Source organism: Patiria miniata, unplaced genomic scaffold (genome assembly GCF_015706575.1).
Source record: "Patiria miniata isolate m_02_andy unplaced genomic scaffold, ASM1570657v1 HiC_scaffold_2, whole genome shotgun sequence".
Taxonomy (NCBI): domain Eukaryota; kingdom Metazoa; phylum Echinodermata; class Asteroidea; order Valvatida; family Asterinidae; genus Patiria; species Patiria miniata.
Window position 1 is genome coordinate 18,802,006 of NW_024037058.1, and position 27,497 is coordinate 18,829,502.

At 40.5% G+C, this 27,497-nt stretch overlaps 1 protein-coding gene across 7 annotated transcripts in view; it reads right to left on the reverse strand.

Annotated features, from left to right (window-relative positions):
* The window catches only part of LOC119726775 (ELKS/Rab6-interacting/CAST family member 1-like), a 109,950-nt gene that overhangs the window by 32,003 nt on the left and 50,450 nt on the right, over nt 1–27,497 (reverse strand). For all 7 annotated transcript variants that reach the window (XM_038198625.1, XM_038198624.1, XM_038198623.1 and 4 more), the window contains 2 exons: nt 20,051–20,195; nt 1,860–1,940 (listed from right to left, as the gene is read on the reverse strand). In XM_038198625.1, the coding sequence (XP_038054553.1) occupies nt 1,860–1,940; nt 20,051–20,195 (226 nt within the window). The remainder of the gene's footprint in view (nt 1–1,859; nt 1,941–20,050; nt 20,196–27,497) is intronic.

A 27,497-nucleotide genomic window follows, 5' to 3' on the forward strand; every position in this document is an offset into this window, starting at 1 on the left:
CGATCCGTGCGCATGCATGGCTGTGGTGGGAGGGAGATATTTTGCCATCTGTGTGAGTTTCTGTTTTCATTCATATATTGCCCCTGTCCAAGGGTACTAGTGATGGTTTATGTCTCACAGAATATTATGCAGGAAATGTACAGCATTGTGGTTATTATACTGCCACAATGTACATGTATGTGCATACATTCTATCCACATGCGTTGTGAGCAGACAGTACAGAAGACCCAGTTCACCGAAATTTAAATAATTTTAAGAGCTGCATGCAGGAAATGTACCAAATTTATATAGTGCCTAATTTGAAAGCAGAAAGCCCTTGCGAACATGTGTACCCATTGAAATGTGCTCCTACTGATCGAAAGTACTATTAGTTGTACTTTTACTTGTGGAAATGTACTTGCACTCATATTTGAGGCAAAGTACTCGTACTTGTACTCATACTCTATGGAAATGTACTCAACTACATGTGCAACACTGGTATCAACTTGAAAACTAAGAGTTGGCCTCATATTGAAAATGCTCTCAGTATACACGATGATATCCAGACTGAGAAATGTAATAATTTTTTCACAACATCAATACTGTTTGTAACAATCCAAATAGCGCATTTTAAAGCGAAGATACAACATTTGCAAACATCAAAGAACGGAATGATCAAATTATCACGTAATACCTTACTGAATTGTTAGGGAATGACAGTCTAAAGCATCCTTTAAAACCGTGGCTCCTGGTGTGTTGTCATTTTCAAGAAAAAGTGTATTTTTCCAATGCTGGTTGGCCGACCAGCGTTGGAGAAAACTGGCTTTTTTCAAAAACTGTTCCTACTTTTTCATATTTAGTTATTCTAAATTTCCTTTGCAATTGATTACACACCTGTGAAGGGGTTCAAGCTTGCTAGACTTATTCTCTGACCTTACAATTCCCCGAAGTGTATTAATCGCTCTGTTTCATCTTAAGTGGGGTCAGGGAACCAGACTACAAGAATATGATAGGTTTTCTTGGTTTTTCCAGCATCTACAAGCCCAAAACGTGAATGAAGTCAGTTTAACAATATTTTCTATAACATGCTAATCCTCCAAATCCATTTATTTCTGAAAATTGCAGCAAAAGCAGATGTTGTACATTCCCTTTAAAGGGAATATACATCATTTGCTTTTGCTGTAATTTTCAGAAATGGATGGAATTGGGGGGTTTGAAATATATAGCAAATATAGTTACACTGACTTTTTTGAGGTTTTGGGTTCGAAAATGCTATAAAAACCAAGAAAAACGATCATTTTCCTGTAGTCTGGTTCCCTGACTCCATATAAGAGGAACAGAGCAGTATACATACATTGGGGAATTGTAAGGTCAGGGAACCAGTCTAGCTGGCTCGTACCCGTTCATAGGTTTGTAATCGATTGCAAACAAGTGCGATGGTCAATTGGGGCCAGTATTTGAAAAAAAGCCAGTTGTTTCCAACGCTGACCGGCCGATCAGCGTTGGAAATTGATACAAAAATACCACTTTTCTTGAAAATGACAGTATACCAGGTGCCATGATTTTACAGGATGCTTTATACTGTCATTCACTAACAGTCCAGCAAGGTATTTCAAAATGATTTGGTAGTTTTATTTTTTGATGTTTGCAAATGTTGTATTATCCCTTTAAGTTGCTCTGAAAAAGGCAGCGGCAAGCAAATGAAACTAACGTGGTGGGATCATTACCTGTTAACAGGACAGAGTTACAATTCGTGCATTATTGATGCCGAGTTGATCTGATCTATCTCCTTCACCTCTCAACCCGGTGCCATTTTAAGCTTCGTTTTGCTTGCTTCATGTAAAGAAAGAGTAAAGACAAAGACATCACGCGCCACTTACTTGTTCAGGAGTGACAGGTGACTGCTCCAATGCGGTAGGCCTCTCCATGTCATTGTGGATGAACTTGATGCGACGTTGGGTCTGAAAAGAAAAGAAACAAAACAGAAACAAAATAAGATTGATGACAAATCAAAGACTAAAAGATTGTATGAAGTGTTGATGAAAGATAGCTAAAAAGGGATGGGGCCTATAGCTAAAAGAAGGGATAAAGAAGGGAACAATATTTGTAATGGCTTTTTTTATTTGCTAGCTTCTTCTTTGAAATGACCTTGTAATCTGGTTGATGCAGGGTAGGGAAATGGGGTGGGTGGGGCCAAGATAGATTTGGGAGGGGATTAGTCAAATATTTAAGTGTGCATCATGGGCGTCGCCAGGATTTTTTCCAGGGGGGGGGGGGGAAGCAGATTTTTCCCCAAAATTCCTAAACTTTTTCATTACTTTCACAATTTATCATTTTTCCGAGCGTGAGCAGGGGAGCATTTGCCCTAACACCCCCCCATCAAATTAACAGCAATATGGCTTCACACCTCTTTTTTTCTTTTTTTTCTCCCTTTTTCCTTTTTTTTCTTTTTTTTGTTTTCCGGGGGGGGGGGGGGGGGGGGCAAACGCCCCCTTGCCCAACCCCCTTGCAACGCCCATAGTGTGCATAAAATGCATTGCCAAACACATTAATGTTTATTTCAAACTTTAAGACTACAATATGCAAGCACAGGTTAGCTTCAAAGATACTTTTTCCACATCCCGTTTACCACTGTACCCCATATTGCCATCAGCACAATTTTCCTCCCAATGTCATAACTAAAATAATAATAGAATGCATATCCCAGCTTAGGATACGACGAAATAAGGATCGAAAAAGATGAGAAATTTGATGAAAACAGGCTCTTAAAATCAGTTAAATCCAATCATAATCCAATGCAACTGGTATGCATTTAGACTTAATTGCATAATCCTGCAATTGTTGACCATAGACTGGATCTGAACGAATTTGCATGGTACACAGAAAATCAATTTACTCCCCACCCCCAATATTCTCCCAAGTCTCCCAATCTTCTAACTAAAGTAGAATATCGGTCCCAGATTAGGGTAAGAGAACAAAAGGGGGAAAAAATAGTAAATTCGATGAAAACTGGCTGTTACGATCAGCTAAATCCACCCATAATCTATCCAAACTGGTACGCATTTAGGCTTTATTGCATAATCCTACAGCTATTAACAATTTTCTCAAATCGGATCAAAATCGACTTGCATGGCATACAAAAAATGTCTGGGAAGCTTGTTAAATTTTTGGGGTGAGGTTGAGCCGGAATAATGGACCCACATGTCAGCACCCCAAACAAGGCAGGGAATAATACCTCTGGTGACAGAGCGTGTCCCACCACAAGGCATGAAAAAGCCAAGAAGATGAAGAAAAAAGAAAAAGAACTAGAGATGGCTGGCGATTCCAAAATAGGTCCACTGGGAGATTTTGGAGCGATCGGGGTTTGGCTGTTACATGGACTTTTCAGCAAAAGGATATTTCGTCAGGAGCTTGTATAGCTTCAACGACCAGGCAGGGGATCCTTTACTCAATGCAGGAGCAAGATTATGTTGGTGGGTAGTGATTGATAGGGTGAGTTTACTTGCCAGTGCTGGTAGGTGGGCTGAGAAAGATTGAGGGAACTCTCACTTGAGAAGCTAAGGTGGACAGGGTTTGGGCTTGGACGTCTCTTAAAGGGAATGTACAACATTTGTTTTTGCTGCAATTTTCAGAAATAAATGGATTTGGAGGATTAGTATGTTTTAAAAAATATTGTTAAACTGACTTAATTCAAGTTTTGGGCTTGTAGATGCTGAAAAAACCAAGAAAACCTATCATTAGTCTGTTCCCTGACCCCACTTAAGATGAAACGGAGCAATTAATACACTTTGTGGAATTGTAAGGTCAGAGAATAAGTCTAGCATGCTTGTACCCCTTCACAGGTGTGTAATCAATTGCAAAGAAAAGGCAGAATAACTAAATATGAAAAAGTAGGAACAGTTTTTGAAAAAAGCCAGTTTTCTCCAACATTGGTCGGCCGACCAGCGTGGGTGGGGGTGGGATGGGGGATGGGGTGGGGTAGGGGAATGGGGTGGGGGTGGGGGAGCATATCGAAAGGGTGTACATGTACCTTCCAACAAATGCTGCATATATACACTTCCTGTTAATTCAACATTTCAACCATTTAACTATTATTGTATACTACTGGGGGCATATATACAGGTCTATACATTGTAGGTACCCCAAATACCGGTACCTAGCTATGTTCCCCAACCCTAACCCTAACCCCATCTAACCCCAACCCCAGCCCTAACACTAAGGATTTTGGGGAATATAGGTATTGGGGAACGTAGGTATTGGGGAACATCGGGTAGACCCCATACTACTACACATACTGCTACACAAGTTAAAAACAAAAAAAACAGCACCAGAAGATGATGTCTTCAACCCCTTTTCCCAATTTTCAAAACAGTTTTCCACATGGAAAATTTCACAAATTTACCACTGTGTATAGTGTCTGATACTCAACGAATACACCTTTCTTTAATTCACAGAAAAATGAAATGCCCAATTTCAAAAGACGATTCAAAAGATTCCAGCTTCCTAAACCTGTTGACAGGAACTGACCTCTTGATCCCTTCAAGTGGTTGGGGCACCTTCTTTTGAATCATGGGAATTCTAGAAACATTGTCCAATAAACCCGCAATTCACGATTGCCTGAATCATTCAGAAGGAACTCAAAGACAATACCGGTACATGACCACCCAGTTTGTGACTCCAATAAGCCAGTTTGATATCTCGATGAAGTAGTCTAGGTCATCAAATGTCATTTGGGATAAAATTTGCTGACGCGATGTTACGTGATGTTACACGAATGCCCATTCTGCAAGTAATTAAAGCGCGAGCGTCATGCGACCGTCTCCTTGCGCGTTCATGGGCCTTCAATGAGCGTTTGATTATCCCGAATGACCCATGACCCATATCATTGTGCGTGCCCATCAATTATAATACCGACCTGTCTTATAGGTTGCATCCGAATCCAGTTGTCTAGAACCAGGTCTAGGTCTGCACCCATTGGAAATACGCGGGGACGCGCCGACAATAGACGTAGCCGTAGCTCTGGAAGCTCGTTTCGGACACGGCCTTATGCTCCCATTCAATTTTTGCTGGTCCCAGAGGGCCAGCCTAGTGTCCTCTTTGTGTACATGTACATGACTGACTGGCCGATTGACTGACTGACAGGGACTGACTGACAAGATTTTAACTCCATGTTCAGTGTACCGTATGAACTTGGTGGTGTCAGACAAGTTAACAAGCTTCATGTCACGGTAACAGGGAAACACAGTTGTGCATGCACATGAGGGTGATTAACCCTAACCCACCTCAATCCTCCAAAATCCTCCTGGCGGTTTTTGAGGATTTTTGAAGATTGAGAATGAAAGGTGTTGAAGCACATTCATGGATTTTGGAGGATTGAGGATGAATGGTGTTTGAAGAGGAGGATTTCTGAGGATTGAGAATGAATGCATTTTTTGAGGCAGGACTGTCTGACAATTTTAGAAACTAATTTTGGAAAGGGCCTCGGGGATTAGGTTAATTTTCCCCAAATTCCCTGTGTTTTCCCTGACTGCAAAAATGGAAACTAATTTTCAAGGTTTTCCCTGATTTCCAGGAATCCTGAACAAATCAACTGCTTGAATAATCCACAAATGAAGATTGAGCAACAAAGGAATGAAGAAATAAATGAAACAGTCTAGACCAAACCCACGAATTAAATGCCTACCAAACGAGGCCAAGGGTGTGTTTACAGTTGCAAAACTTCAAACAACAATAAAAACCGCTTTTAATCCACCCACATCCCTCATTCCGATCAACCGACAATCACCTTTCACACACTGAACAGGCGGAATAAATCACACGGCCATAATCTGTCCAGATCCCTATTTTTATTTTTCCCCCGTTTGCCAGTTTTTATGTCTTCAACTCCCCCCGCCCCACCTGCTGCGCAATACACAACAGACAAGAATAAAGACTTTCTGTCTGTTGCCGAAAAACCGACTTCCAAACATTCTTGCCAAAGACCAGAAAACGGTTTATGACTATAATAAAAGGCCGAGCCGACGAATCGGGTTTCCTGAACGGCACGAACTGGACCGGCACTCAGTGAGAAGAGTCGCTAGGGCTGTGATAATCGGTGGACACCCCCCCCCCACCTCCTCGTACTGCTGATGCTAGCAGACTCATCAGACTTGCCAAACACTTAGGCATATCATTCAACACCTTGATTTATTAAACGGTTTTTATGGAATTCCTGTCAAGAGCTTGCACATTTAGGGTTCGGTTGTTTTTTTTTATTGGCAGTGGTTTGAGCTGTAACTTCCCACATCACGTTAACTATCTGTTCTGTTTGTGGCTTCTATTTTTTGCCTTCTCAAAAACACTTGTATCACTTTCAACTGATCTTGCAACAATCAAGTCAATTTTCCCTTTAGATTTCCCGATCATAGAAACCATTTTTTTCAGCTCGTTACGAAGTTTTCATCATTACTGCGCGGTAGACCTTCAGTAATTTGGCAAGCTTTTCATCAACTAAGAAATCCTTATCCGGCAACAACAAACCAGGGAATTTTTTTTTTTGGAAAGTTCCCCTCCCCCCCCCCATTTTTTTTTTAAGGGGGTCAAGTTGGCGCAGTGGTTACTGTCCTCGCCTTTCACTGCTGTGGCCCAGGTTCAATTCCTGTCCTGGTCCACATGGATGGGGTTTTCAGATTCTATCGGTCATGTTGGTTTTCCCCAGAATATTCTTCTGGGGTTGTCTTCCCACCTTTAACACTGTACAGGGGCGGATCGGGGGGGGGGGGGGGGGGGCAAAAGGGGCCATGCCCCCTCCCCCCAAACGAATCAATTTTTTTTTTTAGATGACTTTGCAATAAAGGCAGGCAATGCGTAAACCACCATCTTTTCCTCAAAAAACATTGGTTAAAGTGGTCAGAAATTGCCTCAGATCGCACCACAGAGCATCTAGAATCCAAAAAAAATTCGGGGCCCTTAAGCGGGCACTGAACCCCACGCCATAATTTTTTTTGGACACACTTTTTGGGGACCAAATTTTTTTGTGGCCCCCCCTCCCAAATTGTGTTCTGGATCCGCCCTTGACACTGTAATTTCTTCTTATTGTCTTCTCTTTACAGGTTTCTTCAGGCTTGCAAGCTACAGTGCCTAGGGAGCTTTTGAAGATCTTTGGTTTCAATACCAGAAAGAAAGAAATTAAATAAATAAATAAATATTTTTGTGAATAACAGCATTGCAAGAATGTATGCCTAGCCCAATATGCAACTTATCATGCGAGGTTGTCATTTACAGCTTAAAATATGAAGCACATTTTGATAAAGTAATTTAGAGAATTTTTTTGAAATAAGCTTTGATCATCGAGGGGAGAGATAATGGACTAATTAAGGGGTTGTAAAAAAAAAGGGATGGTGAATGAGTTGCAATTTGATGAACACTTTCACTGCAGTTAACGGACAAAGTGAGCATGTGGAAATTTCAAAATGTTTGTTTGGCACCATTTCTTTTCCTGTTCAGTTAAGGTCTGTTCTTTTTCAGCTTTCAAATGACTTAACCCCAGCCGGCTACACTTTGCCACCTTTTATATCTTTTATGGCACCGCAGAGATTTGGAAATTTGCAAACACTTGCTCATATCTGTCTCTGAGAAAACGATGATTTACGAGACGAGAGGCTGGAATTCATGTCGTCGGTCAGGTTTAACTTCAAATCACATCACACCTCTGGTGCCAAACAGTGTGACGATGGGGGATTAAAATGTAACACTGAAAAGTCATGAGAGATATTAACTGCCAAGAAAAGTTAACGTCAGGCATTTTTACGGAAGCCCTTTAGTGCCAGGTACATGTGCCTAAAATGATGGGTTTCTCTTTCTTTATTTCACGGTGGTGCATCTATCTTTCAGGATGTGTGTCTTTCTCCTTCGATATGAGGGGGCAAATGCATATCACCATGATCCCGTTTCGGGCAGTGTGACATTGTCACCTAGCAATTTCCACTCACATACTCGTTAAATTTTCAACTTTTGAAACTGCATCATTTTTCATAAACCTTTGTCAATCTTGAACGATTTACAGTCTTTGGTAGCAAACGGGGTATCAAAATGTAGCTAACAACATTCCCCAAAGGTCTATATAAATGACGTTATCATAAGACGATCAGATTCAAAATTATGACCCCTCCAATGAGTGTGGACCATCTTTTATTGCGGAGTTTAGCTACTGGTACCAAGTTTACTCCTCTCTTCTGGTCGAAAACACTTTCAGAAATCAAATTTTACAAACTTCACAGGAAGCAGGTTACTGATATTATACGTATATAGACCATCCACTGCATAGTTCGCTGAAGCCAATTTTAAGAAATGCACTGAATGTGCGGTCAATCGCTATAATGCAGGTCTCCCACATTGAGCATTAATACCCATTCCCAGTCTCACAGGCACCCCAAATGAAGGGAATTATTCGCTTGATCAAGTTTTGGAGCCCAATATGGATTCTATCTTGACTTGTACCCGGACTTCTCAACCCCAGGAGGGCTGGTAAGTGATAGGGGTATTGAAAGCAATGCCAGAGACTGGTCTGGGCTTTATTGGCCACAACGGACCAATAAGGATCCATTTGTCTTCACTTCGCGCTGTTGGATAACATTTGGACCAAGGAGAAATGTTTCCCCCATAGTCCTGTTAATGCTTTTCAGTAATGTTATACATTTTTTGGGGTGGAAACCAAGTTGAGAGTGACAAGTTTAAAGGGAAGATACAACATTTGCAAACATCAAAAAACGAAATGATCAAATTATCACAAAATACCTTACTGGATTGCTAGGGACTGACAGTCTAAAGCATCCTTTAAAATCGTGGCTCCTGGTGTGCTGACATTTTCAAGAAAAATTGTATTTTTCCAACGCTGGTCGGCCGACCAGCGTTGGAGAAAACTGGCTTTTTTCAAAAACTATTCGTATTTTTTTATATTTAGTTATTCTGACTTTTCTTTGCAATTGATTACACAGCTGTGAAGGGGTACAAGCCAGTGCTAGACTGATTCTATGACCTAATTCCCCAATGTGTATTAATTGCTCCGTTTCATCTTAAGTGGGGTCAGGGAACCAGACTACAAGAACATGGTTGGTTTTCTTGGTTTTTCAAGCATCTACAAGCCCAAAACGTGAAACAAGTCAGTTTAACAATATTTTCTATAACATACTTATCCTCCAAATCCATTTATTTCTGAAAATTGCAAGCAAAAGCAAATGTTGTAACATTCCCTTTAACTCATGTTTCTTAACTGAGAACAACTGGTCTGCCTTACTTGTATTTGAACAAAATCTGAAATAATTTTACCCAAAGAAGGACGGAAATAAATATTTGCTAATTTTCCCACAAAAGGCTCCTTGACTGGAAGCAATGGAGGGAAAAACCTGGTTGGTTTTTAACAATAATTTTCTTACAGAAATAGAAACTTTGTTTGCTATTAAAAACATTGACAAGTTATTTAATGGCCAGCTGAGGGAAACCTGTATCACAGCAAATGTATACGTGGTAACTTAATTACTTCTTGCAAAGCTTCAGTGCAAAATTGCACAAAATTGATTGACTTCAGAAGGCTGAAGTAAATAGTTTGCAAGGGTCCAAATCCAAAATGTACATCTTCTCCTATATATGTACATGTATCAAGATGACGAGAATAGTGCAATCGATGAAATCTAAAGTTCTTGACAAAATACTGACTGACCAAAGTGACAGACATCATCAATAAATGCAGCATAAGAACTGATGATTGAGGATGATTCTCAATTGAGCTACAATGTAGATGTAGTAGAGTGATATCCCATTTGTGCTCATTCATCTTCATCTAGGTTGTACATCTGTGTATACTTTTTTGGTGCATCAGAATTTTCTTTTACATGTATTTACATTCCCCCCCCCCCCCATTTTTTTGTAAGGGGGGGGGGGGGGGGGGAATTCGGGTCATGAATGTGGATCATGAATCCAGGTTTCAGCCCACTTATCATAATGGAATATCTCTACTGAGGAACTAAGAAGCCAACCTTATCTCGGTGATTACTGCCTAGGCTTAATTAAACTGAAATAAAACAGTACCCAAAGAACAGCTAGATCATGGAGGAATTGGCTGATATATTGCATTTGTTTTGTACATGATGGAGGATCCAACTGGGAGACCTTCAAAAGAGAACGTTTGGTAGAGCTCCGGTAAAGTGAACATTTGCAAGTTCGAAACCAACTTCAATTGATTGTGCTCAACCTAGAAGTATATCTCTAGGTTTTTTCTATGGGATTCCTTCTATGACAGAAACACACTTTTCAAAATTGTGTTTAAATATTCACTCTTGTGTGAGCTAGGAATCAATTTTTTTTCCCTCCATGGGTAGTGTTACAGAATCTGTTGGAACATGGCTGCAATGAGGCTTGACAGACAGTTCAACAGAGGGTACAAAAACATGTAAATCTCTCACAAACTCTCGCAAGAAGTCAGCGCCGGCCTATTAATTGGACATAACTCTGTAGTTTGCACTGTAAACGAGTTAACGGAGGAAGATATTTCCAAGCCTCTAACAAAATATGCGGACCCCAGAATTTGAATGATAAATCTGTCAGGTATGTTTCTGGGCTGGTGGGGTCACAGATTCTAGAAGGTCAAACATCAGGCGCATGTCTGTGATTCAATCCATAAATAATCATTACAAATTTTTCTCTTCTTTATTTTTTTTGTTTTCGATGAAGGTTCATACAGTGTTCAGTTGCAATGGGGAATCAATTAAGCACCATTGTGTGTGATCTATTTTCCCTACATAAGAGAGCTACGGTGCTATAAAAGATCATTCTTCTTGATTAATAAGTATAATTTAATTACCGCTATTCAAGAAAGAAACAGAAGTTTGGCAACATTAGGCACTGGGTCATTCTACAAATCTTTTTTCCTGCCCCTTTTACAAATGTGCATCTGACATCTACGATTTTATAATTCTGATGCACTCCACAATGCAGTCGTCCTCCAAGAGTGATTATGAATAGCAATCTACCAACCCAACAAAATAAAAATTGTTTGAAGTCATTCTTAATGATACTTGAATGGCAAGGACAGGAAAAACTTTGCACTTTGGACCCAAAATTTTAGAATGATCTGTCTCCTTTTCCAAGGTTCAACTTTGAAACACCTATCATCAGTCTAGGAAAAACAAAAATTGGGTTCATACTTTTTGCTCTACTTTCATTCATAGTGCCAAGCTACCATCTGAATGGTTCACAGACTTTTTTGTGTGTTTGAAAATCAAAGGATAGAATTTGTATTAGCATGTATGCGATGGACATGTAGTGCAAGAAGAAGAAGCAGCTTAACAAACATAAATTATGTACATGTAATGCATATTTCTATAAATACAACGTTTTCTTTTGCTGTAATTTTCAGAAATCAAATGGATGGATTTGGGGGTTAGTATTTTATAACAAATATTATTACACTGACCTGTTACATTTGTAAAAGTTTTTTGTTCATGGATGCTGGAATATTAACCAAGAAAAAAAATGCCGTCCCTGACCCTACTTTAGACGAAACAGAGCAATTTATAGACGTTGGGGAATAGTCAGGTCAGGGAACCAGACTAGATGGCTCGCACCCATTCATGGATGTGTAACCGATTCATCGTGTAACCATTCACAGATGTGTAACCGAAATTTGGTAAATTGGGGGCAGTATTTTTAAAAAGTCACTTTTTCCAACGATGGTCAGCCGACCATCGTTGGAAATTGATAGAAAAATTCCACTTTTCTTGAAAATGACAGCACAGCAGTTGCCAGGATTTCACAGGATGCTTGAAACTAGTATTCACTTACAGTCAATCAAGGTAATAATAATTTGGCAGGTTTGTTTTATGATGTTTGCAAATGTTGTATATTGCCTTTAAGTGCAGATGAATGGGCTGTACAGTCCTGTACACACAGTTTTGAATTTAGGGGAGGTACATGTACTGGTGCACGTACAGGGTTAAAACAAAAGCAATAGATCTCAAACTGCCAGCTAATTATGCACAGATCACACATGACACTGGGAGGTCCTCTTGTTTGTAATATTGATTCTACAACTGATTGAGGAAACAGACAGTGCCTTTCAACAAACTGTTCAAGTTACAAGCTGCTGAATACGTGGTACTATGCCGATCCAACCCAAAACCAGCGCAGCCACACTCTTCAAACCCACAATTACGCCTCTCCAGTGCAGAAGGACCGAAACCACATAAACAAGAGTTTCAATTTATGCAAGTTTTCCTAAAACTGGAAGCGTCGGGGCGCAGAGATCAACAATGATATATATACCCCCCTCACTTGTCCAGGCCTCGCTAGGGCATGAGAAATTGTTTTCTTAAAGTAGGTGGGGTAGGAGGTGGGGGAAAGGTGGAGAGGGTCTTGAGCAGGATTTGAAGGATCCTTCTACAATATTTTTCTTTCTGAAGAGGAGGTCAGCATGTGAGTACACACTGTGTGAAGTTTTGAACGAGATCTGTTTGGTTGTTGACGTTGTTTTGTTGGGTTGATGATGCGGATAGCAGAGCAGAGATCAAACTCTAGAACAAAGATTTCGTTTGGAGGTCTCATCTTGTTGACAGCCAAACCTTCGCAATCAACTTTAGGTTTTCATCTTTTTCTCTTTCTAAGAATTACTTTGTAAAATTCAATACAATGTGGTTTTGGGTAATTTCATACAATGTAAGTTTACATTAGCCTAAACTGAGGAACACAATGTGGAGCACACAGGTTGATAAATAGCAAGTATACTGTAGCAACAACAGCATGAACTTTATCATGGATAAGCCAATGGACATCAATCAGTGAGGGGATGGGGAGGGGGAAACTTATTAAAGTGAGGGAGATTACATATCATTTGCCCCTCCTCCTAACTTTCTTTGTCCCCGAATAAAAATTGTAGCCTAAGCTTGATTCTATAGCTCAGGATAGCTGATTCAATAACTCCAAACTCAAATATGATGTTTACAATCATTTGCTAAAAAAACACCCCAAAAATGGTAAAAAGTGGTCAGAAATTGCCTCAGATTGGGTATAGAATCCAAAATTTTCTGGGGCACTTAAGTGAGCCCGAATCCCATGCATTACTTCTGATCATGGTAAGTCTCCCTCCCCCCCCCCACATTTGAGAAGAGATTGACTCCCTTGGATAAGCCAATGGGCAATCTTTGGTCAATCCAACATTCTATGGACCCGTGCACAAGTACCCCCCTCAACGATTACAAAGGGAGAGTTCGGGAAGACATCAAAAGACATGAATCACTTGAACAACGAAGACCCACAAGCTGAAACACTACATACTGCAGCACTACAAGTTCACGGATAAAAATAAGCCCCAAAAAATTGCCAGTCATGGAAGGCAGGGAAAAAAATTCCTCCCTCTACTGTAGCACACAGTATTCACAGAGACAGTCAGCAGTAAAACCAAGGATGACTTTTGCTTAAATTAGAGATGAAACTGTACAAATCTCTGTACAAAAGCTTCAGGTGTCTACTAGTAGCACATCTTGGCTAGAAAAAAAGCAAGCAATCTGCTTAACATAGTGATGAAACCAAACACGGTTCCATGCATCTTCATATGCATGTCTACTGTTTCCTTTCGCACAACTTGGCTAAAAATACATGCACGCTTATACTGTGTAAACGTTAGAAGGCATTTTTATGCGAAAGACAGCTAAACTTGAAAAGGCTTCAGAGAACTCATGTTGTGTCCTTGGCTCTATTTTTTTTTACTACACTCTGCGAGTTTTCAAAACTTGTAAGTTTTCTTGTCTCTTTTTGTTTCACACTGCAGGACTTCATTTTATGGCACTTCTCTTTATAGCACCTGCAGTTTCAAAGAAACAAGTTTGATGTACAAATGTGCTTTCAGATAATGTAGATTTTCTTTCTTCTGTTTTTCCATCACTATAGGAGAAAGGCTGGGGTATTCAAAGCTGTACATGTGTAATGATATTAAAATTCAAGAAGTTTTGTCCACCACTCCAACCACAGCCCACCCTGTATTTTATTGCCTCTTGCCGATACTTAAAAATTGAAAGTGACGGCCCTGCTGCTTAGAATGATATCGTTGATACACCAGCACTGGATACTCCGTCATTTTTTCCCTTCTTTTTCTTCAAGTTAATCCTCAATCCGGTCCATGTTTCCATTCAATTTGATTCAATCTGCTGCAAAATTTCATTCATAGCTTGAGCGTAAATAAACGAAACAGGCAAATGTTTATGAAACCCCGGTGCGCCCAGCGTGCCAATGATTTGGGCCAGCTGTAAGCACGGTCAGTGGGGTTCGGTTCTTGCATTGGAACTTTTACAATGACACCAACTTTTTGCATTCAAAAGGAAATATGTTTCATTGACGAAGGTCTTGCCTCTTTTTATACCAGGAACACTTTCAGTTGGGATGCTTATGAATTTAAATCTGCGTGTACAGGGTGAGTCAAAAACAAGGAAACCCAAATGGCAGGACCATTTTTTAACTGAAGTTCTGCATATACATATGCACTCAATCAATAAGCTTTCCTTTGGTACAAGAAACATTCATATCACACATGTACATTTCAAGTTACAGGATTTTAAACACAACCACCGTTTAAAACTTCTGTCCATGAATCACAGTAAGTCTTCTTTCAGCAAAACAAAAACAGTTCAAATATGCTAACCGTAAGCACGGATTTTCCGCTAAAGTAAGCAGGGATTTTTCACTAACGGTAAGTAGGGTCATAAAATTGTGCCCTAGCCCTAATATCCTGTTGTTCCTAAGCGGAAAATATTACTCTGTGAATTTCAAAAGTTGAGCATTGATGACAAGCTGAGTACCAGTCACAAGCAATACACATCCCACAACGTTTTGGCTGGTAACCTGATTTGTACTGATTTTCTGTGCTTAGCAAATGTTTTGTTCTGAGCAGCTCCATCAAAGTGTTAAAAAAACAAGCTCGATCAGATCTCGGAATCTGCAGGCCAACAAATTGGTGTTCGTGTATGAGTCACGTGATTGTGCCACGGGAAGGAGTAGGGTTTTGAGTAAAACTTCAGGTGTTTGACCCCAGTGACCCCATGATGACCTTTGACCCCAGTTTGGACACGTGACATGTTGGGGCTGGGCCACTGATACTTTTGACAAAGTTTGGTTGAAATCCATCAAAATATGTAGGAGCAATGGACAACGTTTGTTACTAACTAACAGACTAACAGAGAGACAACATGGTGATTTGTTAAGCTGCTATCTCGCAGCTACAAATACCCTGGACTAGTTTGTGAGACCATGGTGTGACCACCAACACTGAGCAAGGAGAGCAAGTAGGGGTAGGGCGGTACCTTGTTCGCACATCGGTATGTTGTTCTAAGTACAACCAAAAATGCTAATTCAAAAATTGGTTTCAAAATATTATTCTACAACTAATTCCAAAACACATGACAGAATTTTTTTTGTGAGATCATTTCTAACAATCATTATCTTAACCCCCTGATTCAGTTTGTCATATGACCCAACCCAGAAATTTAATAATTCATAACAAATCCTGATACGAATCTGGGCCAAGTACCAGCCAACAAGCCATCAGAGTTAATGGAGATTGACGGGGACCAGCTGTGTCCCAGTGAGGTCGAGTGGTCTGGTGGTCAGTGGGGCTTGAAAGTGCAGGTCAGGGCACGGTGAACCCCTGACCTCATATGACTCTCAACAGGTCTATCCCTTCTAATTGACTATTGACTATGTTCCAAAGAGAAAGTTGGGGGAGACCACCAGGAGGGGCTCTTGAATGCATTCCCAATGGTGCCTGACCCTCACGCAAAGCAAAATGGTGCACATTCAATATGAAGTTAGGTAGCCCTATCCTCTCCGAGTGATCTCCGGGTTTGAAGCATTTATGTTGCTAGCAATCCTGGGGGTCCGCTCATAAGTCCGACAACTCATAGGTCCGACGCCTCATAAGTCCGACAAAATCGCATCCCCTAACCAAATATAGGTCCATAAGTCCGACGCCTCATATAGTCTGATGCCTCATAGGTCCGACGCCTCATAGGCTTCGGACTTATGATACGGCCCCCAATCCTGACTTTGGGCATGATCCCTGGCTACGCAGGCTTCTGACTAGTGCCCATTAAACAATGACGTGGGAAACTGGCACTGAGTCTTAAAGCCTTCTGACAAGTCTTGGAACTTTTCTAGAAACCCCCCCCCCCGAAAACCTCTTGGAACCTTCTAAAAACCTTTCTAGAAACCTCTCTAAGAACTTTTTGGAGTCTTCCTCAATCCAACGAAATCCAACACTATGGGCTGGCACAATTAGGGTACTTTTTCAGAACTTTTCTAGGAACCCTCTGGGAAACTTTATTGCAACCTTTCTAGAAACCTTTCCAGGAACATTTTTAGAGTCTTCCTGAATCCAACAAAATCTAAGATAAGAGTACTTATCTTGGACCTTTTCTAGGAAACCTCCAGTGATCTTTCTAGGAACCTTTCTTGTGACATTTCTTATAACTTTTCTAGGAGCCTTCCCTAAGCCGCTAAAATCTGAAGCTGTCCAAGTCCACATTCTTTGTACCTGCGCCATCAAAGCTGTGGGTAAAGTAATGAATCCAGAGGTCTACAGTCATGGATCCTTCAAAACCAATCAAAATTTTTTTTATTCGGTAGTACCTTTGTTTTCTCCCATCATACAAACCCAACCAGTAACCACTGTCCAATTGAATTCAACTATCAATCCTTATAGAGTTGAAAATAAACTCCATGTGACCTTTTTCAACTACAAGGTGGCGAGCCCACTAACTGTCCATCAGTAAGGCCCTTGTAACACATTCACCTATAAACAGCAAGGCAGACTGTTGTCTACATACATGTAATGGATAAAAACCTAGACCCCTTGGCCTAGAAATATAAACCTTGAAAGTCAAATGTTGTGTTGATAACAAATGTAAACTTCAGAACCTCTTCCTGCTTGCCTTGAGGTCAATCTTACACGGTTTACCCTACTTTTCATTTTTTTTTGCAGTGTGTAGTATTTCAACCCAACCAGCAGTAATTTTGCTGACCTGTCGTTACTCTTGACTCTTGCTGGCTCACATATCCTTTGTTATCTTGATTAACTTCAACTCAAGGCAAAGTAGAAACTCTCAGGACAAGCCACCCACTCTAAGGCCTGTGTCCTGAAATGGACATTGTCAAAGTCTAGGGCTATTCTACAACTACAAGGGTCATTCTATAAATTTAGGGTCCAATGTGTGACATTTTTCCAGTTCTCTTAACCTTGAACCTTTGTCATTTGTCATTCACTGAGAATGACTTCCAACAATTTTTTGTATGTTGGGTACATGTTATTCATGTGCTCTTGGAGGAGGAGTGCATCAGAATGATTTTATCATTGATGTCTGATGTAGAATGACCCCCACACAATTAGTGTACATGTACCAACTACAGAATGGGGATCGTACATGCGTAGAGTTCTGTGGATAGCAGACCCATGAAATTGGGCCCAGACCCAGACTGTAGTCAAATGTGGAATCTTTTTCACCATCATCTTCAAGTTCAACCAGTGACCAAAGGTGTAATATTCGCATAAGCTATTCAACAAAAGAAAATCCAGCACAAATTAGTCCGTTCATTATCAACATTTAAACCAGTTACTGAAATGACACGAGGCAAACAAAAGCCCCTTCCCAGATACCGGCACCGGTAGATCACAACTTTATCATATGGCTGGAAATTTGAACTGCGATGAAAACATCAAGGTTTTTTTTTTAAATTAAAGTCCCCTGCAGTGACCCCAAACCCCTAGTGAAACCTCCACAACTTAAAAGAGGCTTTAAATCTTTCAAGGGGAGGGGGAAATAAATACCCCCACCCCACATGTCAACCCCCTCCCCTCCCCAGTGCCACCCCTTCCATTCACCTCACCTTGACCCCCAAGAAATGCAAACAATTTGTAAAATTGCTAAATTTATCACTCTCCATTTCTGAACCCACGAGTATATTTGTTACAGTTTTCTTTTTGCCGCAACTGACACGAGTATATATTGAGAGGAGCGCTAGGAATCAGGCTGTGCCCGGTGTTCCTATGGGGGCCTAATTTCAAGGGAAAGGTCCACATGCGTGAATGATGGTTACCAGACCGGACGATGACAGTTTCAGAGGGAGGGTGAAGTCCTGCCCATGCATTCACAACAATATTATAGGTTAAATTTATGAGAGTGCTGTGTGGATATGTATGGAGCAGGGCTCTTGAACAAGGGAGTAAAATCAACTCAATCAATCATATTTGTTCTCCTCATTCCCTCTTGTGGTAAAATCCAAACATGTGAACTTCAAAAGGGGCACACTCTCATGTCGGTATTAGGCCTACATGGGCTCTGTGCACAATTATCCCGTCAAAGGGAAAACCTGTTACTTTCAAATAGACATTAAAAATAGGCAAATTCCCAAACATAACATAGTGCTTTCCAGAACAGTTTGGTCTTCTTGACTGATAAACTGGTACCTCGTACAATACTGTGGATTGAGCATGAACAGGATTGTTAACCAACTTAAACAGACTGGTAAAACGTGGCTGAATCAATAGGTTGCTTGAATTCAAATGATTACCATTTCAATACATATCCATACATCATAAATAGTGGGGAAAAAATGACATAGAAATATTGATTCTAGTCTTCCAATTGAGTGACTATCTATCATCCATCCACATCTTCCATCATCCTATTACCCCTAAAAAAATCTTCATTAAAAATGATTTGGTGGCCAGATATTATTAATGTCTCTCTCTTTCCAAAATTCCGCAGTGCATGCCCCAAAAGCCAAAGGTTTGGAGAAGGGTATGTGCGAATCTAAATAGGGGTAGGGGTGTGTCAGCGGTGCAGGGCAGGGGTCCGTTGGGTTGACTTATGGTCCCCATACCGATATGTGACGGGAATCGGGATGATTTAAACCCTTGGCCTCCTTTTCTACGGTTCACCGAAACAAAATGAATTGCGCAAATAACAGGGGAAAACTATTTCATGCAAATGTGGAGTTTTGATTTGAACGGAACAGAAACTACATTACACTCAAGAATGGGGTTTATTTCAGGGCTGTGTTTTAAAACAAACTTTTTTACAGGACAATTTCAGACCATGAGTTTGTTAAACTTATTCCCCGATGAATTCATAAAACGATACAGTAAAGAGGTGGTTTGTGGTGGTACAAGGAGTAACAGGCAGGGCAGTATGAGACATTACAGGGAGTAACATCCAGGGCAGTTTGGGGCGGTACAGGGAGTAACAGGCAGTGGCAGTTTGGACAGCACAGGGAGTACATGTAACCGGCAGGGTGGTTTGGGGCAGTATTAAGGGAGTAACAGGCTTGGCAGCTTGGCGCAGTACAGGGAGTAACAGGCAGGGCGATTTGGAACATTACAGGGAGTAACAGGCAGAGCAGTTTGGGGCAGTACAGAGAGTACCAGGCAGGGCAGGTTGGGACATTACAGTACATGGAAAAACAGGCATTGCAGTTCGAGGTGGTACAGGGAGGAACAGGCAAGGCAGTTTGAGGCGGTACAGGGAGTAACAGACAGGGCGGTTTTGGCCTTTACAGGGCCAGGGGCTAATCACATGTATATTTTTATGAAGTTGCTCAGCCAATAATATTCATCTTTATACAGTTTCAATTTCCAGTCCATTTATGTTAAAACGTATGACTGCTAAAACCTAAACAAACCAAACAAATTTACCCATTACTTGCTGAACCGCCCCGAACCACCCTGCGAGTTACCCTACTGCCCAAGCATGCTATAGTTTTATTGATTCATCAGGGAATACATACAATGTAATACAATGTAATACAAAATGTAATACAATGTAATACAATGTAATACAATGTACTATAGTACAGGTGCTAATGGGTTAAAGAATTAAACATCATCTGGACTGAGAGACACTGTCCTCCCCTTCCTGGAAAAAGCAGGAAAGCCCTTGAATGCATTTTAAGACCTTGACAAAGAAATCATGTAATTGGAAATTGAGTACCACAAGCATGAACAAAGAGAATACTCTTGAGAGTTTGTACAATATTATAAGAATAACAATGGGCCTACCTCATCTTTGAGTAGTTGTACCAGGGCATCTTTCTCTTTCTTGAGGCCTTTGAGTTCATCGCAGGCTTTGGGGTTCTTACGGTTGAGCTCTAGGAGAGCTATGTGGGCGTCTTTCTCCCCGATGGCGGCGGTTATTGCTTCTTGTCTGCAAGGAACGAGGTTGGAGGGAAAACGATAATCGATTCAGCACTTTGTCCCAGTTAATAGAGAGACATAACACAAATCAACATCGTCTACAGGCTTTCACAGGACAGACCTGGCCGGCACAAATTCATCACAAGGGTCACTAAGAGTCAAATATGACGAAATCGAAAGTAGCAGAGCAGCAGAAATAAAGGGATCTCTGGAGGGATTCACTTCGGTAACTCACGTTACGGTAACAGTTTGTCCACCCATCTTTGGTACAAGTTACAACATATAAGAAACTGAAATCCAACAAAAATACTTTTTTTGCATAAAATATGAACCTCTTCCTCTGCCTTAAAAAACACTCACAACAACACTTGCATTTGGCATGTAAAAACAAGGTGCTAAAATGACTACCTAAAATCCATAATTTTAGCCCCCCCAAAAGGGTTGTTTTTGGGACAAAAATTACTTTTAACCATACTCCATCTCACTGAGGTTGTGATACTTGCTGTTTTGTAGATTTCATAGATTTTCAATTTTTCAGCCACGTCCACTTCTCATGTCATGGAGTTGCCCATATACATGCCCAACAATGCAATAGAACAGTGCATATTGCACTATTGGCCCAACATTGTGCAGTATGGTGCTAGTTTGCAATATGGTCCTACAATGCAATATATACCGGTCCAATAATGCAATATAACAGTGCAATAATATGGTCTAACACTGCAAAATTTTGTCCAACAGTACGGCACCACAGTGCAATGCACAGTCCCACAATGCAATTTACAATCCCATAATTTACAATCAACCGCATTGTTGATATCTTTGCCAAAAAGAAATTCTACCTAACTCCTGTGTCAACATAATATCAAGCTTCATATTTCAAACAAAGCTCCCAAAAATGCAAAATAATATATAAACAATCACATAAACACAATACTACACAAACACGTCTTAAATAATACTTGAAAAATCTTATTTCTTACCCCCACCCTTAAAAAAAATCCCCCCTTGTTTACATCCTGTACATGTACTTTATGACTACACCTGCTTCTCCCAATACTGAAGACCTGCCAGCGATGGCAGACACACTAAAGTACCTTGGCCCCTATCAAGACTTTTCCGCTAGTCTGGGCTATGTATCAGGCTTGGCACCGTTTCTACTTAAATACTTTGACTTATATACCAAGACTGCACTACCTATCCCACCTGCCTTGAGTAATGTGAAACCTGGTCTACTTGTCAAAACAACAGATGTCCGTACTTGAGTAAAATAAACCCCCAAACTACAAGAATTCAGATAAGATTTAAAGGTTTGCATGGTGAAGTACTGTGAGCAATAAAAGTAGATTTTGGGGAGCACCATTTGAAGGAATCTCTTCTTGTGAGTTTGTGATGAGGTTCTGAAAAAGAACTTCACAAACTCACCAAATTGTGAGGTTCTGAAAAGTACTTCACAAACTCACCAAATATGAGGTTCTAAAGAAACTTCACAAACTCACAAAATATGAGGTTCTAAAGAAACTTCACAAACTCACAAAATTGTGAGGTTTTGAAAAGTAATTCACAAACTCACCAAATTGTGAGGATCTGAAAAATACTTCACAAACTCACCAAATTGTGAGGTTCTGAAAAGTACTTCACAAACTCACCAAATTGTGAGGTTCTGAAAAGTAATTCACAAACTCACCAAATTGAGAGGATCTGAAAAGTGCTGCACAAACTCACCAAATTGTGAGGTTCTGAAAAGTACTTCACAAACTCACCAAATTGTGAGGATCTGAAAAATACTTCACAAACTCACCAAATTGTGAGGTTCTGAAAAATACTACACAAACTCACCAAATTGTGAGGTTCTGAAAAGTACTGCACAAACTCACCAAATTGTGAGGATCTGAAAAGTACTTCACAAACTCACCAAATTGAGAGGTTCTGAAAAGTACTTCACAAACTCACCAAATTGTGAGGTTCTGAAAAGTACTTCACAAACTCACCAAATTGTGAGGTTCTGAAAAGTACTTCACAAACTCACCAAATTGTGAGGATCTGAAAAGTAATGCACAAAATCATCAAATTGTGAGCTTCTGTAAAGAGCTTCACAAACTCACCAAATTGTGAGGTTCTGAAAAGAGCTTCACAAACTCACCAAATTGTGAGGATCTGAAAAGAGCCTCACAAACTCACAAAATTGTGAGGTTCTGAAAAGTACTTCACAAACTCACCAAATTGAGAGGTTCTGAGAAAAAAAAGAGATTTCTTGTCCATTGGAGAACCGCAAAAAAATACACTCTTATTAAAATAATTATTCTACAGTTCTTCAGGACTGCTTTTAGATTCTGCTAATTAAGATTTTAATGATGAGGAAAATGTCAAAATTTCGTGTATTTACAGTATTGAAAATTCTGTTATATAGCTTGACAAAATTAGGGGTGTTGGAATTGCACTGCCATGTTTTTAGGTCCGTGCAGGCTACCGGCTGTGGTTTGAGAATGGGTCAAACTTGACATGGTGTTGTTTATTTTGCACAGCCCAAACGGAAATGCATTTTGATCTAATTTTCAAGACTTGTTAGGTGTCGAGGATCCGGTTATATACTACTTACTACAGGATTGAATTGGATGTGAAACTGCGTGTTAGTCGAGCCATTACATGTGGGCGGAATACAAACCTGCGGCGTTCTGGCAAAATGAGACAGAACTGGGCAGAGTTTGAAATGAGAGTTGACAGTTACTAGGAAAAAGAATAAAATGCTCCTTACAGTACTTTTTCTTGCAATTCAAGCGGACATTCTGTTGACAAGTTATGGCTGTTTAAAATTTGCATTTATTGACATGTCAAAAAAGTAAATATCAAAAAACAGGCCTTTAAAGTTTCGAGTTTTGTAGTCATGAACGTTTATGACAGCAATTGTATTTTTCATTAAAAACCCTTTAAGTTAACACATTATGTGCAGTAGACAAAGATTTCAAAATATCAATACATTTGAAAATCGAGAAACAATCACAGCAATTCGTCTATATGCATTTTTCTCCACTATGGCCTTTGTGCCCAGTTCTGTCATACTTTGCCAAAATGCTTCACAAATGACAGAGAAGTTGAATCGCATACAATTAATGACTGCTTCGAGTGGTGTAGTAAAACTAGCCTCCCTAGGTGATCCATGAAGCATTGTATTTTTTCCCGCGTCGAAGCCGATGGAAAATAGAATGCTCCATGTCCATGGATCACCGAGGGAGGCTAGTTTTACTGCATCACAAGACAAAGCAGTCAATATTTGTTTTATAGCACCTCTCCCACAGGTTCTGCATTATTTTAAACGATAACTGATAAATACAACTAAAATGTACTTCTATTTGAATACGAAATAAGTTGAGAATTTACTTGCACTTTTCCAAACAACCCCTTCATGAAATGTTTGAACCCAGTTCTGTAGCGCTTGGGAATAATATGCACAACGCACACACCCATATGCTTTTGCACACAATACCGGTTGTTTTGCATTGGTTTCTACAGGTTTACATGTAGTACTTTTGGCCGTGAACAGCAAGATAGCAAAACTAGCGAATGTCATGTGACTTGCTCTCGGCCAATCAAGATGCAGCATCTGTGGATGAGGTGTTATAATAAATACTAGTGCTGAAATCAATTTAGAACATTTCTGTATGAATTAAAAAAAACCAGAACTTTTATTTTTAAACAATTCAGTATCGTCATTGGTGGTCTTAACTCTCAGTGTTCTAAAAAGCTCTTTGCATCGTTTTGAGATATTCACACATAAATGAGGGTGTACTTTTTAAACAAAAAGTTGCTACTTTCTTATGTAAGAACCTTCAAACTTCATTTTTACCTAGACTGCTCAAAGGACCCATGGTACAACTGTTAGGGGGAACTCGGGTTTTTGGGGTTGCCCTTGGAAACTAATCTCATTCTTCCTTTTTGTGTGTGTGAGAGATTACTCAATCAAACCAACACTCTACAAATCAATCTCGACTGATTGGCCTTGGAACTGTGACAAACCGTTCAGCTAATACCAACCCATCCCTGAGATCAAGACAGAAACCAGCGATCCGCTTCGTGATGTACGACGTGGATTAGTGCCAGCTTGAGATCCCATTGCTGTCCACCCAGTAACCACCCAAAAACCCTAACCATCCATCACTTGGGAAACAGTGAGATCTTGATCGCACACCGAGGCCGAAGGGATTTTGAGATTAGACTTGTTGTCTTATTGTCCAAAGTCAGGCATGAATCAATCACACTGACTGACGTTAGGAAGCCTTGTGATCAACAGTGGGGATACATTGAGAGCTCACCCATGGAGATTTAATAGTTCCCTTGAGTGAAGGAAGGGATTTTGTGGGGGGGGGGGGGGGGTGGTGGTGGGGGGGGGGCAAGAGCTTAGAAGGACATCATGGACAGTTTAGGGCCTTTCTCATAAGGCTCTCCCAAAAAATATGCTGGGATGCCTGAAGTTTGGGGTTTGGTCTCAAATACAATTCAAGTCTAGAATGTTTTCCTGGTATTGCTTTTCCTTATAATCAGTACTACAAGGGAAACAATGGCAAATGACAACAACAGTGAAAGTTGAGCACATTTTACCCTTTTTTTTTATAAATTTAAAATATTTTTTTTTCAATGAATGCATGCATTTTTTTCCCGTATTCTGGTTGGAATTTTAACTTGACCAAAAAGACATTATGGCGGGCAAAACATTTGTCCGTATTTATTGTATGTCATTTTTAGAGTCTGGAAAGATGATTTGGTGAATTCTGATTCAATTTAAGCAATTATTTTGTAATTGCCTTCTGGCATTCAGATATATTTTGAAATTTTGAGGGGAAAAAAGTTCAATGCCAATTGCTCCTCACCAATCAAAAACTCCAGCCAAAAGGTCACTTTACTATGCACGTCAGAGGACAGCGCGCGACATGCGCCTTTTCCCTCGTGCAACATGCGCCTTTTCCCTCACGCAGCCGGAGGTATGCAGAAAGATAGCGTGCGAGGGTTAAGTAACATATTAAGCTTCTCCTCATTCCCCCCATGAATCATGCGACGAAACATGAAAAAAAAAAAAAACCTTCCCTCGCTGAGGTTGCAGAGGGAACATTTTTCTTGTAGGCTACGAAATTGGCTGTCAAAATTGAGTCCCGTTGAAATTTCTCCTTCTCTTGAAGATCGATAGCTTCATTTAAGACGTAGACAGCAGACTGCAAGACCTCAGCCCAAATTGAGTCGTCAATGTTCCCCATGTCTGACTGGTTTTGAAAAATCAGTAAATTTCTATTACGCATGTCAACAAATCTAATAAAATTGGGGGGGGGGGGGGGGCGGGAAATGCTACCTTGTACCGGTAACTTGTTATGTTCCACTGTTTTATTCAATCTGTGGAAATCAAATCAAATGCAGGTGGAAGTTGTAAAAATTTGGCTCGGTACGAGTTGCACAATTCAGCGGTTCTACTTGGCTTTGATAAAAAATAAATCAGTAAACTTCCATTTGGTCGGTAAAGCAACTAAATGCATTTCTATATTAAAGTTTTCCCCTCGGCAGTATTTGATAAAATTCTGGAATGACTTTTCTGTTTCTATAAAAATAAAAGTCGTGTTATGCTTCAACAGTGACCGCACTGGAATCGATTCTGACCGCACCATCTGGAATGGGATCTGGAATGGGTTGCACCTAAAAGTGATTGTGACTGGACGACGGCGCCGGCCATGCCAAATACCGACCAATCAGCCTCGCTGACAATAATTGTGTAGGCATTTTTGCGGCGTCCAATTATTAATCTAACTGGGATGGAGTTTGAAAAGCGTGTATTTTTCATTATCAAATTGAGACGTTACCTGAAATTTCCTGGCCGGGCCACGTGCCTGTGGCAATATGATTAGGCCATTTGGGAGCCGGAATAATTCTTTGAAACTACAGAAGTATTTCCCTCGCAGGGAATTTGATCAAGACAAAGCCTACACGCTAACCGCTGTTGATTTTCATGCCAGACCTAATTCTACATTTAAATTTTTTAGAAAATGACTTCCAAACTATTGTTGAACTGAGAAGCTGGAATGTGAGAAACCATAATAATATATATATCTTGATGGTGTGCTGTATGCTCGAGCAACAGAACCAGTTTTACCATCAAAAGTCAAGGTGAATTCTGTCTACCCTCAAAATCATTCTCGGCTATCCGATAACAAAAACTTTCTAAGATTCAGTATAAAAGGGCATCTACAAAGTATCCGCTCTGTTCACAAGTACCCCCTCACCGGCAAAGAGAGTACAGTTGGGGTGACTGACCGACGCCATCTTGCCTAACTGCAATTCATTTGCCGCAAAGCACGGCCACTGCGTGTACATAGAACAAATCCCCTGGTGTACGTGCATCACACACAAGGAACGGTGCGCGTCAACCAGCGAAATGTCCCGCCCATGGGACGTCGTTGCTAGGTAAAAGGGCGCCCTCATTCGTCGGCGCACGGAGCCCATAAACAAATACCAAGAAAGTTGTCCCTACTAATCCACACACTGGTCAGCGTGCACCCTTTCCACCCATGGTCAAAGAAATCTAATCATTTTGCCACACCCTGCACAAAAATTTAACATTAGTCCTTTCACAAGTCCATTCACAAGTCCAGTCACAAGTAACTGGATGAACAATGACAAAGGAATGCTTGTGTAACAGTTCATCTAGTGACTTGACTTCAGACTGAAGGACTTGTGATGGACTTGTGATGGACTTGCAGGGACTCGAGTACAAAACTGGCAAACTGTCCCAATTTTACACAGAGAAACAAATCCACAACTGTAGTCAATGCCGAGTAAACGTACTCTAAGAATTACAAGAGTAGAGGGCAATTTCAGTAAAAATTTTAATTTTAATCTTAATTTTTTTCAGAGGTACATTGCAAGCATGGGCAAAAAAGAGTAAATCGTTAAGTTCTGTTCAAATACGTGTATTTGATTTTGGGCGTCGCTGCTGATTGTTCCCATGGGAACGGACCGATCCATTAAGCCAACCCAATTATATTTTGGACCAATCACAGCTATGATTAATGTTTGACAATAGTAGAGCAGGGCTGCAATGTGTGCGTCCATGCGTGCCCCCGAAGTGCATACATCGTGTAACATGTCGTGTGGCATTGGAGACGCACATGCGTTGTTGCATGTACATGCCCAGTGGGCGGGAATCTAGTGGATCAGTCTTAATACTAGCCTGATCTGAATACAGCCTCAACATTCTCCCATGCAAGGCAGTCTGAGAACTGCCAGCTTGTCATTGGCTGATTGACCTGTGACACAGAGGTCAACTTCATTTAAA